This window comes from Lampris incognitus, chromosome 8 (assembly GCF_029633865.1).
Source record: "Lampris incognitus isolate fLamInc1 chromosome 8, fLamInc1.hap2, whole genome shotgun sequence".
Taxonomy (NCBI): Eukaryota; Metazoa; Chordata; class Actinopteri; order Lampriformes; family Lampridae; genus Lampris; species Lampris incognitus.
In genome coordinates this window covers 37,408,574-37,424,128 of record NC_079218.1, presented here as the reverse complement: position 1 = coordinate 37,424,128, position 15,555 = coordinate 37,408,574, and the positions used below count along the sequence as shown (strand labels likewise).

Below are 15,555 nucleotides of genomic sequence, written 5' to 3'. Positions count from 1 at the left end.
GGACAGATAATGCGGCAGGCCCCAGTGATCACTTAAAGGAGAACATGTGACTGCTAGTGAATAGCGCTAAATGAAACAGTAATGATAGAGGTGACCTTTTAACCTTTGTACTTTGCTGCTATCATAAGGATTCCAGTGTTACATTTCTGCTTCCACTTCCACTGCCACTTCTAGGAAAGCGACCTGATAATACACATGCACGTGCACGCAGACACACACACACACACACACACACACACAAAGCAGCTTCCACATTCAGCTTAGTGTCTGAACATTGCTGGGTCTGCCCGTGGCACCATTTTGACAGTTAACTGGCAGGTGGACACTTCAACACACATTGCAGACGTATGTAGGAGAGATTGTCAGCCTGTAATCCCTACAAGGGTTGTCAAACTACTGTGCACTGTCTGTGTGTGACTGGCAGCTTGATACAAGTGTCACGAATGTGGAAAAGATTAGCTAATATGTGTCAAGTTGGTTGCTGAAACCCATTCAGGGGAGCAACAAATTGCCTCTCCAACAAATCTCATCGGAGGTTATGTGACAGGCACGTTGAAGATTTCTCTTTTTCTTTTACTTTCTCTCTTGCTCGCACTCACTTTTTCCTCCCTTTCTCTTTCCAACACCTTTTCCCTCTATTTTAGTCATTATTTCTCTACTGACCCCCCCCCCCCACCACCACCACCACCACCACTCCTATAGGCGTGAAGATGTTAAATGGCTGTGTGAGCTGGGCCCCCTCGCCTTCTGTTTCAGATTACACAAAACCCCTTAAACCTGTGCCATGAATTACAACTGCATGGCACATAAGCTTGACATTTTGTCCCGATACCGCTAATGTTTCATGACGTACCCACCACATTTCACAGCAGCGTGTTGAGAGGTCAGAAATGTGATGAAAATCAACCCATAATGAACCACCGTGTGATCCGGGAGGACTTTGCCACCATCGGTTTTCAGTCTAACAAAAACAGCCACTGACTCTGGGTTCTTAACTCACACCCCACTTTTCAGAGTCTCAAGTATCAAGAGTGTTTCAAGATTGCCGTAGATTCACAAATAAGGAATGTACTTATTACCCGACTTGCTGTGGGCCCAAAAAGTGGTGCAAGAAGAGGCACTGCCATGCAAACACCAGTCTGGTTTTGTGGTGCGACAACTGTACGCCCAGATTCAGGGCCCCTGTGAAGTGGATTTCTTTGGATTAAAGTTGCAAGGAGACAAAATCCCCGGCATGGTGGGCTGACAATTTAACCGCCCTGCCTGAGCTATAATGTAAAACTTGGGATGAATCCATGGTTTTTGTCGTTTTTTTTCCACAATGTGCTTATGGTGTGAGAGATATGGGCCATGACAACTTTCTTTTTGTGGGAAGTGTGTGATAAATGGCGGCACGAATTCACGTTTGCAGCAGCCTCACCCAGTTCCTGGGTGCTACTGCGTCCGGTGGGCCCAAGGACCATGGCCCTGCCTGGAGCTGTGCCCGAGGAGGAAACACAGAGGGCGGTCTGGCAGGATGTGGCAGTGGGGCAGGCTAAGCTAACTGCTAGCCCATGCAGCCCGGCAGTTCCAACACTCATCCTGTTCTTGTTCTCTTGGACAGTGATTTTTTTTTCTTTTGCAGTTTGGATATACTATGTGTTCTTGTAGTTTCTAGATAAGTGTTTTTGTCTTTGTGTTGCACTGCTGTGGGCTGGGGGAAACAAAAAATAAAGTGTTCCTGATTCCTGATAAAGAAAGACCAGTCAAGTTTTACCTTAATGCAGTTCTCATTTTATTTAAACCTTAAAAACAGCAAGTAAGAAGAAGAAAAAAAAACCCAGGACGAAAAAAATGGTGAAACAATAAGTTAAACACATGAAGAGGATTAATGTGAAGGCGCATGGAAATCATTTATAGGAGATAGGCAAAGGCACGAGAGTGACTTGTTAATGCGACCAATGAAAACACAGTTATGTACAATACTTAGGAGACTAGGAGCAATGTCGCAGCATTTTAATTTCACATAATTTACAAAGAGCACTACTGTACTTGGCTGCTTTCTCACATCGCCGCGCATTTCTGACCATGAAACGAAACGGATTCCAAGACTTCAGCTAAGTTTGGATTCTCATTTCAAATCAGAAGCAATCACACAAGGAAGACCTTGCAAAGTATCTATTATTATGCATGCATCAACCAAGACAGGTGGCCACATATTTCATGAATAATGACAAATATTTTTGTTTTGCTCTCAGCATCATTCCCCTCAGCGCCGGGAGAAAACACATGCTGTCTAACTTCTGCTCAGCCCCCCACCTTCCCCCACTCGCGCCTTGTCCTCTGCAGGGAAATGCTGAAACATAACTCATCTCATGTACTTGGCTGTGAGCAGGTATTTCAAACCATAGAGGGAAGACTAAAACGATGCACACTTCCAAACTCCTTTTCTTTCCTCCAAAGAAGAATTTATCTATGTAATCGCACCAATATCCCCCCCGATACCAAACACAAGATTAGTCCCACATGTTAAGGGCTAAAGATTTTAACGCTTTTTTACAAGCAACCAAAAGTCTTCCAACGGCCTTGTCCTCATTCCCAGAAACGTAAGCTCTAGCTCGCCTTCCTTTAGCTGGAAATCTTCACTTTGTGAGGAGCAGTGCCCCCTCACCCCACCCCGAACCTGCTCTTGAGAGAAAAATAAAGGATTGTTTCTCACTAAACGGCGGGTATAAAGTTTCGAGTCAAACCTGCAGGATGTCTCCAGCTGTGAACCGCATCTCCACCAGCAGCGTTGCGCAGCGTGATGCGTGCACGTTTGTTTCACTTCGCCGCACATCTTATGTGAAACTCAACTTCAGACTGTAGTTGCTTAAAACAATTTATCCCAATGCACCGCCTTTCTAAACACTCATCTAGCCCAGAATCTTCAAAATCAGTCTTTGGGGATGCCGGGTTCAAATTACCGAGTTATTGTTTGTTTAATAAAACGAAAACTGATAACCGATCCGCCTAAAGGTGAAAAGGACAGAAACATGTCAGTTTTGTAGTATGAGCTGAGCAAAACCTGCAGTAAAGAGAAAAGGTGTAAATATAAACAACCAATTTTGCACGAGTGCAACACAAGTTAAAACAACACCAAAAACCTCTGAACTCATAAACCAAAATTCGGATAAATCATCATGTACACGTGACTTTACAAAAGCAAGACTGATGTGTTTTTCTAATGAGACCGACTGCAGAGAAAACCAGGGTTTACGGCGTGAAAGGTTAGTCTGAAGCCATCTGTATGAAGGAGAAAATAAAATTCTCCTCTGTGTATAATTCATACTAAGAAAGCACTGCGTACATTCCAATCAGTTAAAAAAAAAACTCCTGCAGTCTCACGTACACCTTCGTGTCTGATAGTTTTTCCAGTGCCTATAGTCAGCGTTTATATGTACTTTAATGATCCAAAACTGTGTCAAATACTCAAATATTGGCTTTTTCTACATGTCTGTGCTTCGTTTGTTCGTAATTATCCCACACATGAGCTCAAACTAGACTATTGCTTGCATCGTGAACGCTTTGCTCATGTAAATGGACTAAATGAGCTGCGAAGGCATTTCCAACAGGTCATAAAACAAAATGTCAGCTTCTTTTTATGGGTTAAAGGACTGGTATGCTGCCCAGGCCTGAGCCACATTCTGTCAACATATTTCAATATAAACTTAATACACTGAAAATATATTAATGCTTAACTGACCTCATTAATCAAGACTGCTGGTGACAAAATGCTGAACTGGGATCAGTGAAACCAAAAAAAAATGCATTTCAATACAAAAGCCCAAAACTGATCAGAGATCAGCATTCCCACTCCTCGACTCCTAATAAATGTGGACTGAGCCTCTGAATAACTCCACACCCTGTCTTTGGTTTCCTCCGTGTTTACAGCGTGGGCGTCTGTGTTGTTCTCAGACCAGCTCCACCTTTGAGTTGGGGTAAACGGCCACGACGTCGTAGCCCTCGGGCGGCTGCACACGGGCCTTGGCATGGGTCTCACAGTACAAGTTGTCCTCGATGAAGAAGTAGCCTCTTTGCTTGAGGTTGATGCCACAGTCGTCACACATAAAACATTCGGGGTGGTAGAGCTTGTCTCTGGCCTTCACGATGGTGCCCCTGGATGGAGACAGATAAATAGATATTTTAGACAAGATTAGAATTATAATCAGAATTAGAATTATAGTTTATCTCAGATTATAAAATGAATATATTATATCTATAGCACCTAATAAAGTATTATATAGGTAATGATAAGTAATAAGTAATAAAAGGTATATTTTTTGATAGCCCAGTCACTTCAGAATTGCATGGTGTGAGTATCTAGCTCCCATTTAAATGCACAGACAAATCTGGTTGAATGTTTTTTTTTTATTTTGAGATGGGCGGCACAGTGGCGCAGTGGTTAGCGCTGTAGCCTCACAGCAAGAACGTCCTGGATTCGAACCCCGAGGTTGTCCAACCTTGGGGGTCATTCCAGGTCATCCTCTGTGTGGAGTTTGCATGTTCTCCCCGTGTCTGCGTGAGTTTCCTCCAGGTGCTCCGGTTTCCTCCCACAGTCCAAAGACATGTAGGTCAGGTGAATCAGCTGTACTAAGTTGTCCCTAGATGTGAAACTGTCGGCCCTGTGATGGCCTGGCAGTCTGTCCAGGGTGTCTCCCCGCCTGCCGCCCAATGACTTCTAGGATAGACTCCAGCATCCCACGACCCGACTTCAGATAAGCGGCTTGGATAATGGATGGATGATTTTGAGATACTTTCTTGATCCCCGTAAGGAAATTACACTCTGCATTTAACCCATCCTAGCTGTGTAGCTAGGAGCAGTGGGCAGCTGACGTGTAGCAACCGGGGACCAACTCCAGTTTGTCTTGCCATGGGTCAGTCAAGGGCACAGACAGGGGTATTAACCCTAACATGCATGTCTTTTTTTTGATGGTGGGGGAAACTGGAGCACCCAGAGAAAACCTACCACAGACACAGGGAGAACATGCAAACTCCACACAGAGGAAGACCTGGGATGACCCCCAAGGTTGGACAACCCCAGGGTTCGAACCCAGAACCTTCTTGCTGTGAGGCGACAGCACTAACCACTGTGCAACCATGCTGCCCATGAATGTGACAGAGGTCATATTGCTGAACAGCAAGGTCTGTCTAAAGGTATTGTAAGAGCAACAGTGAACCAGAGTCAGAACCAGAATCAGAATACACCATTCAGTCTGTACTTAAGTGTAAGAAAGTGCTCTATCACGACAGTATGTGCATTCTAGCAGAACAGTGTTCATAAGTTGTAGCTTTTCCACAATGCAGTGAAATAATGCAATACATAATGCCAGTTTTGGAAAGGACTGAATTATATGATGCATGACTGAGACCTGCTGAAGCACCATGAGATATACAGAACGTGCCCTAAATGGCTACAATCACACACAACAAACAGTGAAGGTGTCACTAACTTTCAAATGGGTTCAGTGTGAATACTCATTTACTGATTTGTCTAAAAGAAACATTGTCTAGTTGACTAAACCGTATCGGCATTTTGAAATCACCTGTCATAGGACTTCATAAGAGCTGTAAGCAAATAATTATCTGGAAAGACGCTATCACAAGCTATGCAAACTACACTGCACTTAAAAAAAACCCATTATTTAACACTGTAAGTTGGCTAAGAACACAAAAGTATATACAGTAATAGTCTACAGTAGTACATGCAGGGGACTTGAACCATTGGCCAGTTACACTTGGGCACTTGGAGGTCAAGCGCTAGTAAGTCGTTGACAGAGGATCACTCACCCTCCCAGATTTCCCTCTGGTTAAAAGCCCAGTTCTTGTTTGACTTCGGCCACTTGGCTAACTGCCCCACTTGTAGGTAAAACTATTGAAGCGGTTCTCTATAATTGCCTAAAACTTACTTGTAAATTTTCCCAGAGCATAACAGCCTTATTGTGCCTTACAAGCTCCTACAAGGCTCTGTTGTTAATGGCTAAGCTAGCGGGATGACATCACTGTTTACCTGCAGCTGCTTTTATAGAGGGGGGATTACCGGTGCCCTGGTTTTCTTGGCGAAAAGGTGTGCATGTGTGTGTGTAGGTTTCTGAGTGTGTGCATGTGTGTGTCTATTTGGTCCATCTGCCTATACTCCTGTGTGTGTGTGTGTGTGTGTGTGTGTGTGTGTGTGTGTGTGTGTGTGTGTGAAAGGGCTTGGTTTAATCGTACAACTGACATAAAGATCATGTCCTTGGTGCAGCTGAAAGGCCTGTTGGTGCAAGTGCGCCTTTATAACGTTACTTCTTTGTTTCAGGATTATTGAAGGATTTTTGGTTACACAAGTGATCTGTAATTATACACTTATAAAGACTGATGTGACGGTAGCCTATGATTTTCAGTTGGCGATTTACTGTATTTTTTCAACAACTGCTTTGAATAAGATGATGAACTGTAATTGTCTGCTGACTTTCACAATAAAACAAGATTCAAGGTAAGTTACATGCAGATAATGATTGTGTACACACTGTCAGTTTTAGGGAGTGACTGGAATTCAGAGTTAATATTGATTACGTGTGGTACATTGGAGCAGGACGGTAAAATGACTAGACTGTGTATAGACTATTAACATGAAAAGTGGCACTTTAAGACTCCACTTAACGGAGGCATGACTTTATCTGTCACGTAATAACAAACCTCGCCAACAGTGTTGTCATAAGTTCTTACTGCTACTGGCCCCCAAATCCTTTTCTTATGAAAAAGGAGGCGGACAGCAGTGGATGATTACATCAATTTAGATAAGACTATAATATATATGTCATGGGGCAGCACGGTGGCACTGTGGTTAGTGCGGTCACCTCACAGCAAGAAGGTCCTGGGTTCGAGCCCCAGGGTAGTCCAACCTTGGGAGGTCGACCTAGGTCGTCCTCTGTGTGGAGCTTGCATGTTCTCCCCGTGTCTGCATGGGTTTCCTCCAGGTGCTCCGGTTTCCTCCCACAGTCCAAAGACATGTAGGTCAAGTGAATTGGCCATATTAAATTGTCCCTAGGTGTGGATGTGTGTGTGTGTGTGTGTGTGTGTGTGTGGGCCCTGTGATGGCGTGGCAGCCTGTCCAGGGTGTCTCCCCGCCTGCCGCCCAGTCTGCTGGGATAGGCTCCAGCATCCCCGCGACTCTGAGAGCAGGATAAGCGGTTTGGATAATGGATGGATGGATATACTATGTCATGTTCTCTCACCTTGGTTTAAAATTAGCCTGCTGCACCGAAAAGTAACTTTTTTGTTTTGTTGCTCACGGTTTAAAACCATTTAGCATTGGGCATTCATCTCGTTATTAGATTAATTGTTATTCTTAACTTATGCACTTTCTTAAAATCAAAGTTCAACAACTAAATGAGAGCAAACAGTGAAAGATAAAATGACTCTTACACAATGCCATTGCCGCAGCGTGTGCACTGGGGTAACTTCTGAAGGCCAGTCCCAGGCCCAGGGATGGGGCTCCCCAGTTTGGGAATGGGGGACCTGACTGGGGACCGCAGGCTTCTCATTCTCTCAGTTGGGGAGACACCTAAAAAATGAGAATAAAATAATCCAAGAATTAGTAAAAGATGGACTGTGTAACCGGCACCATAGAACAAGCATTCAGGAGGAGGGTCGCACTTCTGACCTGGAAGAAAACCACACACAAAGACAACACACGTGTAGATATGAACCGCTTGTGGTTCAAAGTGGGTAACTGGTAATCCTAGGAGAGGGTTTGTGTGTGTGTGTGTGTGTGTGTGTGTGTGTGTGTGTGTGTGTGTGTTTTGCTCTCTGCAGTAAAGGCCCTCTGGGTTTCAGGTACTGAAGCTATGAGGACAGTGGCTGTCAGTCCATTTTGGGGGGCTGCTATGTGACCCAAAGATGGATAAACATTTCTTGGAAGTGAGAGGAAGCAGGAGTCAGCTTTCTTTCCCTGTAGAGTAATCACTCATCATTCTGGTCTTCCTGTTGTTTTTCTGGCCAGAAGTACACAGAGGGGGTTCAGGTACCAAGGGCTGATTTCAAACACTTGGAGTCTTTGGATTTGTCTTACTGGATTATCCTCCTTTTACTCAAGCTGTGGTTGGTATCCACCCAGGTCAACCTCCACCCTCCCAGTACCATAACCTGTGTCCATATCCTCCCCTGAAATAAACCATTAGACAAGTCATACACAAGCACGCATACGTGCACTCGAACCCTTACCCTGACCAGGGTTTGTATCACACACACACACACACACACACACACACACACACACACACACACACACACACACACACACACGCTTTCTTCTCTTGTGCTTTCTTAAGGTTTCAAGGTTGCACGTTTTTCATAAAGCACATTACGTTCATTTTTATTCATCCAGTTGTACAGAATAAATTTAGTTTGACAGATTGATTTCTGAATAACTGCATTTTGGCTTCACATTATTTGCGGTTATCAGTAGTCCGGCTGCTCTGAAGCATTGTGTCTCCGTTTTTATCGGTTTTGGTCCCCGGTAAAGAGACAAATTTCCGTGTAATCGGGCAATAAACTCTCTTCATTTCCTCTCCATTTGTGTTCCTCTCTTGCGTTTCCTGTCCGTCACCACCAATCTTTCTCTTTTTATTTCTCTCTCACCCCATTCTCTTCCTCCCTCGCCTTCTTTTACTCACCCCCCCCCCCCCACTCCGTCTCTCTTCCTTTTTCGAGTATGCCCTGCTTACACACCAGTGCAGTTCAGCCTGTTTACCAGGCCAGCTCTCAGAAGTACCTCCCCTGTTAGTTAATTATGCATAAATATGCAAAATATGGATTTTTCTAAAAATGGCTAAAAACCACTTTTCTCGGCATTTCAGATGATTCTGAGCATCTTTGTTTTTTTCACCTATATAAAATGTTTTTTCTGGGACTTAGAAATGTTTTGGCATTATGCAAAATATATGCATTTTTGCAAAAATGCACTTATGATCCTAATTTTTTTTGGAGGTGGTAGGTATTGTTCCAGAGAGGACCAGAAAAATGGCAGAAAATTAAAATAATTATAATAATTATGCATAATTATGCAAAATATGCATTTTCTTAAAATGGCTAAAAACCACTTTTCTCGGCATTTCAGATGATTCTGAGCATTTGGGGTGAGGGAGTTGGAGTGGGGGGGGTTAGGGGCAGGGGAAAGGCAGTTAGCTGGCAGGATGAAGAGGAGGGAGATTTAGACGGGTGGATAACCAAACCGCTACATTGTAGCGGGGTTCTTCTATCTACTCATATATTTTCGTAATGTGTGTGTGTGTGGTGTTAGTGTGCATGTGTGTTAGTTAGTGTAGATAGCGGGACCGAAAACGAAAGCACTTATGATCCTAATTCTTTTTGGAGGTGGTAGGTATTGTCTCAGAGAGTAAGGGAAAAATCCCAGAAAATTAAAAGTATGCATAATTATGCATAAATATGCAAAATATGCACTTTTCTAAAAATGACTAAAAACCACTTTTCTCGGCATTTCAGATGATTCTGAGCATCTTTGATTGATTTTTTTCACCTATATACAAAAACATTTCTGGGACTTAGAAATGTTTCGGCATTATGCAAAATATATGCATTTTTGCAAAAATGCACTTATGATCCTAATTTTTTTTTTGGAGGCGGTAGGTATTGTTCCAGAGAGGACCAGAAAAATAGCAGAAAATTAAAATAATTATGCATAATTATGCATAATTATGCAAAATATGCATTTTCTAAAAATGGCTAAAAACCACTTTTCTCAGCAATTCAGATGATTCTGAGCATTTGGGGGGAGGGAGTTGGAGTGGGGGGGGGGTTTAGGGGCAGGGAGAAGGCGGGTTAGCTGGCAGGATGAAGAGGAGGGAGATTTAGACGGGTGGATAACCAAACCGCTACATTGTAGCGGGGTTCTTCTAGTCTCGATATATTTTCAAACAAGATATAGGATGAGACAATACCGTTTAGATCCATGTAGTTTGATGTTGTGTTCAAATATTGTAGCAAACCTGTACAGCTGGGAGTTCTGGATTAGCGAAGTCGGTCTATCGTCTCCCTGCTCTTGCCAATCACGGGAATGCATGTTATGTCAGGCAGTGTGCGTGCCGGTGGTTGGTGGATGGGGGGGCTGGCCTGCTGGGTGCCTATTGGCTCTGTTGTGTGTCTTTAATATTTTGCTCTGGAACAAGACATTGCTGCATCCGTGTGTTTTCTCTTGGCGCGGCACGAGAGGTTTAATAAACCGATTTGTGCGAGAAACCAACAATACAATGCATAACCCATTTCTTAACACCACAACGACCGGGATTTCACTCCTACCTAAAACGACCATGGGTGATCAAATTGACGGTCGGTTTTTAAACTCTATATTCTGTCAAGATAAATACCCAATTGAGATATTAATGCATTACATATGTCTGTTAGGAAACGACTGACACCAAAATTAACATTTTAACAACTTTCAACATTAGTTTTCAAACAATTTAAAATGGCCACTGTCCCACGCCTTGTAAATACTGCAACGCCTCGGTGGTAATCATGGTGCATCTGACACGGCATCTGTAACCAGACATGTTAGCAAGAATCAAACATCAAGTTTCAACTATTACTCTGCACTGGAGGACTTCCCTAAGGAAATGATGCGACAGAACACGTCATCAATAGTGACATGACGCGCACGATCACGCCCAAATTATGAGTGGCCATTTTGACTGCTCATGGTTGTTTTAGGTAGAGCTTATCTAACTTTTTTTTTTTTAGGAGAATTCAGGGAGTGGCAGGTCTGTATCCCCCCCCCCCCCCCCCCCCACAAAGTTATTAAACTTTGAAAATTCAAAACGGTCATTTATTTTGGAATGCGGTTTGCATTCTCAGAGACAGGCCTATTTTTCATCTAATATAGGCTATTTATTTTAGATAATTTTTCGTTTGCACGTTGATAAATTGTGCCGCTGTATATTTCAAAACAGGGAAGGGAACCCTGTCCTTGCATTTTATTTTGATCTGTTTTACTAAAAGCGCTTGTGACATCTCACGCTTTGACTTACAACTGAACATTTAGCCCACTTCGTAGAAAATGCCAAGATATATATCATGTATCGCCATTCAGCCTAAAGATACCGAGATATCATTTTTGGTCCATATTGCCCAGCCCTAATTCACGATGTTCCTGAATTATCCCCCCACTGACTCCCACTTGCCCAGGTATCTGCTAAAATGAAGCATTTGGCAGGAGGGGAAGAGTCATAATAATAATAATGGAAATGAAAATGATAATAATAATAATTATCTCAGAATGATTAGATTATTAGAACGATCACAACCTGACCAAAACCGGACAAGATAAAAATCAATGTGCAGAATACAGATCAGGTTAAAATCAGTATAAAAAATGTGGTTTAAAAAGTGATGGAGGCAGAGACTGGGTTTAGACCTTACACTGCAAAAAATGAATTTCACGAAAGTAAAAATGCTTTATTTCTAGGAGGAAGGAGGAATCAGGAGTGGCTCAGCTGGAAAAAAAACGATCACTTCTACCTGGTGAGTCTCTGCCTACGTGTGTGTGTGTGTGTGTGTGTGTGTGTGTGTGTGTGTGTGTGTGTGTGTGTGTGTGTGTGGGCAGAGAGGGAGATATCTGGATATATGTGCTGCCATGCTGATGCTCTGTTGTATGTGTCTATGCTTGTTTATGTGAAGTGAGCTATTGATCCAGTCGACTGTGCAAGGGGCACCACTCCTAGAACGGTTTTGTTCAATAAAAACTGCACACTTTGATATCGCTTTGAGAGTGTCTTTTATCCGAAGAGCCTGAAGCGTCTCGGTGTTTTCACAGCAATTTTAATGATGACATTGTGTCAGTAAAATTGATCTCAATGGGCATGTAGAGGCAGTTTGTCAGAGCCGATTGGCCAAATGAGAAAGTAGATGCAAATTTTGCCAGCACTATAACATAGCTTTAACTGTTTCCCATCTGGCTCCGTATATTTGCATATACTATATGGAACCAACTAACTCTTCACCTTTGGAACAGACTGCCTCTGCTTACCTAATTAGAAATATAACAGTACGTGATGAAAAAGGATTGGAATTTTATCTATTTTTGGTAGTTTCTTTCTTCGCATGGATGGACAGATTTCCTATTAAGTGCTTTTAACTCTGACCATCAAGTATTAAACTATGCCTGAGTGGAATGCATGAAAGAGACGTGGTTTATGGATTTGGAGCCATTTCAGTGGTTCCTGTGCACCTACGTTAGATGAATGGAGCACAGCCGTGCACAATATGACCTCCCTTCACAGATGATGTGCCAAGAGAGGCTCTTTAGCCCAGCATGCTATCTATAACTGCTGCTAACCGCACAGCCGTTACCTTGCATTTGGCATCTGCTTTAAAGCACTTTCCATTCCTTACTCAGGCTTAGCTTCTAATTCTCCACATCGTTTAAAAGTTAAACAGTGCTGCAGGTGTTTTTCATGGGATTAATTGTTCTGTTACCTTATGATGCATTCTAATGTCAAAACCTTTATTACCGAAGTCTTTCATGAGAGACCCAAGAAATGGGAGGTCGACTAAGAGCAGAATTAAAGAACAGGGAGAACAGAACACGTTCAGGTATTGCCAAAGAAATCAGAAGAAGAATTTGTTAGGTCTCCATGTTTCCAATTAGTCAAATGAGCCGGGCTCTGGATAATCTGTGTGCCATGCGCATGCAGACACAATGACAAGGAAAAGACAAGTTGGCAGAGCACAACACAAATTTCACATCACCAAATAAATCACAATATCAACAATGCATGTCCACAACTGTGACTAATATCAACCAGACATAAAAGCTAAACAGTCACTTCCACATTTTACCGCCTCCCACAGCCCAAGGCAAAGATATCAAGTGGAGTACAAAACCTCAGCGGACTGAAGGCAACAGAATCACAATGTGGAATGATCAAACACTGTGACTAACCTTGTAAAATCATCTGAGATGATTTGTGGTTGTATATGTATAATTCTGTTAAATCATCAAAATGACATGTGCATATCAGCTAATATATGGGACCACGGCAGCAATAAAGGAGAAATTTTTTTCATCTGGTTGGATTTGGACAGGGAAATAGATTAGGAGCCATATCTGCAAATAGAATGACCTCTGTTACTTGTCATGAAAGCTACCAAAACCACATAAGAGAAAAAATGCTAAAAATGTCCAACACAAGACTAAACTAGAAGAGTGCACTCAGTAGAGTGCAGACCCCCCGGCAGGCGTATCTCTCCTTCTCGGTGCTCAAACTTGGCAACAAACCAGTTGAGGAGTTAGCACTCAATTGCGGTGTAAAACTTTTTTTTTCAAAGGTTCTGAATCACCGCAACCATGAGAGGTCCTTGATCATACAGTGATAACTGTGCACAAAAATTATTAGGCTGACAGGCCCAGTAGTATGTGAGATTAGTAGTGGACAGACACACACACACGGACAGAAAAAACAGTGTTTTTCAGGAACAGGAAATATGGGGGGGGAGTTGTTAATATGCAGTACTCAAGCTAAAAAATCTACCTAGTTAAAATGTTTTGCCTGTCAGTCTGTGGATGTGCAGCCTCCTAAGCGGACCCTCGCATGACCAAGTCTAATACGAACTTGCACTTTCCAAAAAGAGAAGGTTTGCTAGGAGACCATTTTGGTTTGACCCGAACCCTTTCTTTATTTTTATAATATAATAAAGCTGGGTAAACCATTTACAGTCGCACATGCACGACTTACATCTATGGTTGATTCAGATCAGGCAGCAACAAGAATATGCAACACTTCCTGTTTTGATTGCACCCTAGAGGAAGTTGTTCCTTTATAACTTTCGCATTTTTTGGATTTTCAAAATTCTTTTATACTTTTGATCATGCCGCTGCCCGATCTGAGTCAACCGTAAATGTGAGTTGTGCATGCACATGGTTGACTCAGATCGGGCAGTGACTGAGAGCAGCATTGGTCGAGTGAGCTAGAGAGCGAATGGAGAGAGGGAGCAGCTTTAGTGAAAACAAATATTTTTCAAAGGTTTTTAATCACCACAACCACGAGAGGTTCTTCATCATACAGTCATAACTGTGCACAAAAAAATTCTAAGATAATAGCTCCAGCAGTTTGTGAGATTAGCCACGGACAGATATACACACAAACACACAAACTAACAAACCAAATTCAAAATTCACAGCACAGTAATTAAATTAAATTAAAAATGTGATACCATGTTGGCTTGGATTTAATGGAATGACAGTAATATAGACAGAATCGTCATGTTATCTGACTTGATGTCAAAGTTAATAATAATGGTTTATAAAATATTTTTTCTTAAATTACACTATAAATTGAGATAAAATACCCATTCACCTACATTATATTTACACTTGTGAGCTGTAGGCAATGCAGTAGATGGGTACTGAAATACTAGTAGATTATGTTAATTATTATAACACTAAAAGATTTGGTTAATGTGTTACAATTTGAAAGTAATTTTCCCATCCATGTGCACAGTGCTAAAGAATGAGATGTATGAAATCATGTGATGGACGTCTGCTTTCTCCAAGGTCTTTGATGAAGGAAACAGCCTGTTGCTGTCCTAAGCTGGCAAGATTATTTGCACCAAAACAGTGGTTTGCAATGATTAATCACTGTTATGACGACAGCTATCTTGCAAATAGAGTGACTCCCCAGCTAGCTAATAGGAGAGGTCACTTTTCTGGAAATAAGGCAAAGCATGGTGATGTGATGAAACCTCTCATATTATTTTCTAAACCTCCATTCAAACAAATGACTTCAGAGGTCAGAACATCCAGCGGGAATGGAGGGGGATTTCAAGAGTTCAGTATATCAAGTTTGTTTCATCTTGTGCAACAGTCAAAAAAGTTACTTCTCACGCTGTCTCTTTCACTGTTTTAAAAACGTATTTCATTATTTTTTATAACGTTTTACCCTCAAAAAAGCTGTGAATCAAAATGTCATAACACTAGAGATAAAAGAAAAAAAAACATTTAGCTGTGCTATTTAGCTGTGCTAAATGAAAGATTTTCAGTGCTTGTTACTACTACCCGTTACTGTCCAGGAAAATAAAGGTATAGATGTTCTATAGCTCTGACAACGACTCCAAAGAGGATAGATTCTGAATCTCATCATCAGCCAGTCAGACTAGCTTGGTCTAGTCAGAAAGGCACTAACTGAGGAAGCCTCTTGGATGAGAGGCGAAACGTCTTCACGGATATATACCAAGTCCAGTTGCACTTGATTCAACTCCTTTGGCTAAGGTAGACCATATGCCGAGATGTATTTTCATTACTTAGTTTAGCGTAAGTGTCAAATGGAACTTACAACTCCACAGTTAGACTCTCTTGATTCTATCTCATTGATGATGTTCCCTGGAAGGCCCATATTCAACACCTATAGTCAAGAGCACATGCAACTCCACCTGACCCATCTTTCCATCCACAGTGCTACCCAATCTGAATATATTCAATGGACTCAGGGGTAAATTGACACTCCTGTTTGCTTTGACTTTAAAGCCCATGAAAGTCGACAG

The 15,555-nt window shown here is 42.2% G+C and overlaps 1 protein-coding gene across 1 annotated transcript in view; it reads right to left on the bottom strand.

Annotated features, from left to right (window-relative positions):
- Positions 1-1,761: 1,761 nt before the first annotated feature.
- Positions 1,762-15,555, bottom strand: part of LOC130116377 (PDZ and LIM domain protein 4-like) — a 47,708-nt gene continuing 33,914 nt past the window's right edge. The window contains exons 6-7 of the mRNA XM_056284293.1: positions 7,426-7,564; positions 1,762-4,137 (exon numbers count right to left, since the gene is read on the bottom strand). Of these exons, the coding sequence (XP_056140268.1) occupies positions 3,933-4,137; positions 7,426-7,564 (344 nt within the window). The 3' untranslated portion in view covers positions 1,762-3,932. The remainder of the gene's footprint in view (positions 4,138-7,425; positions 7,565-15,555) is intronic.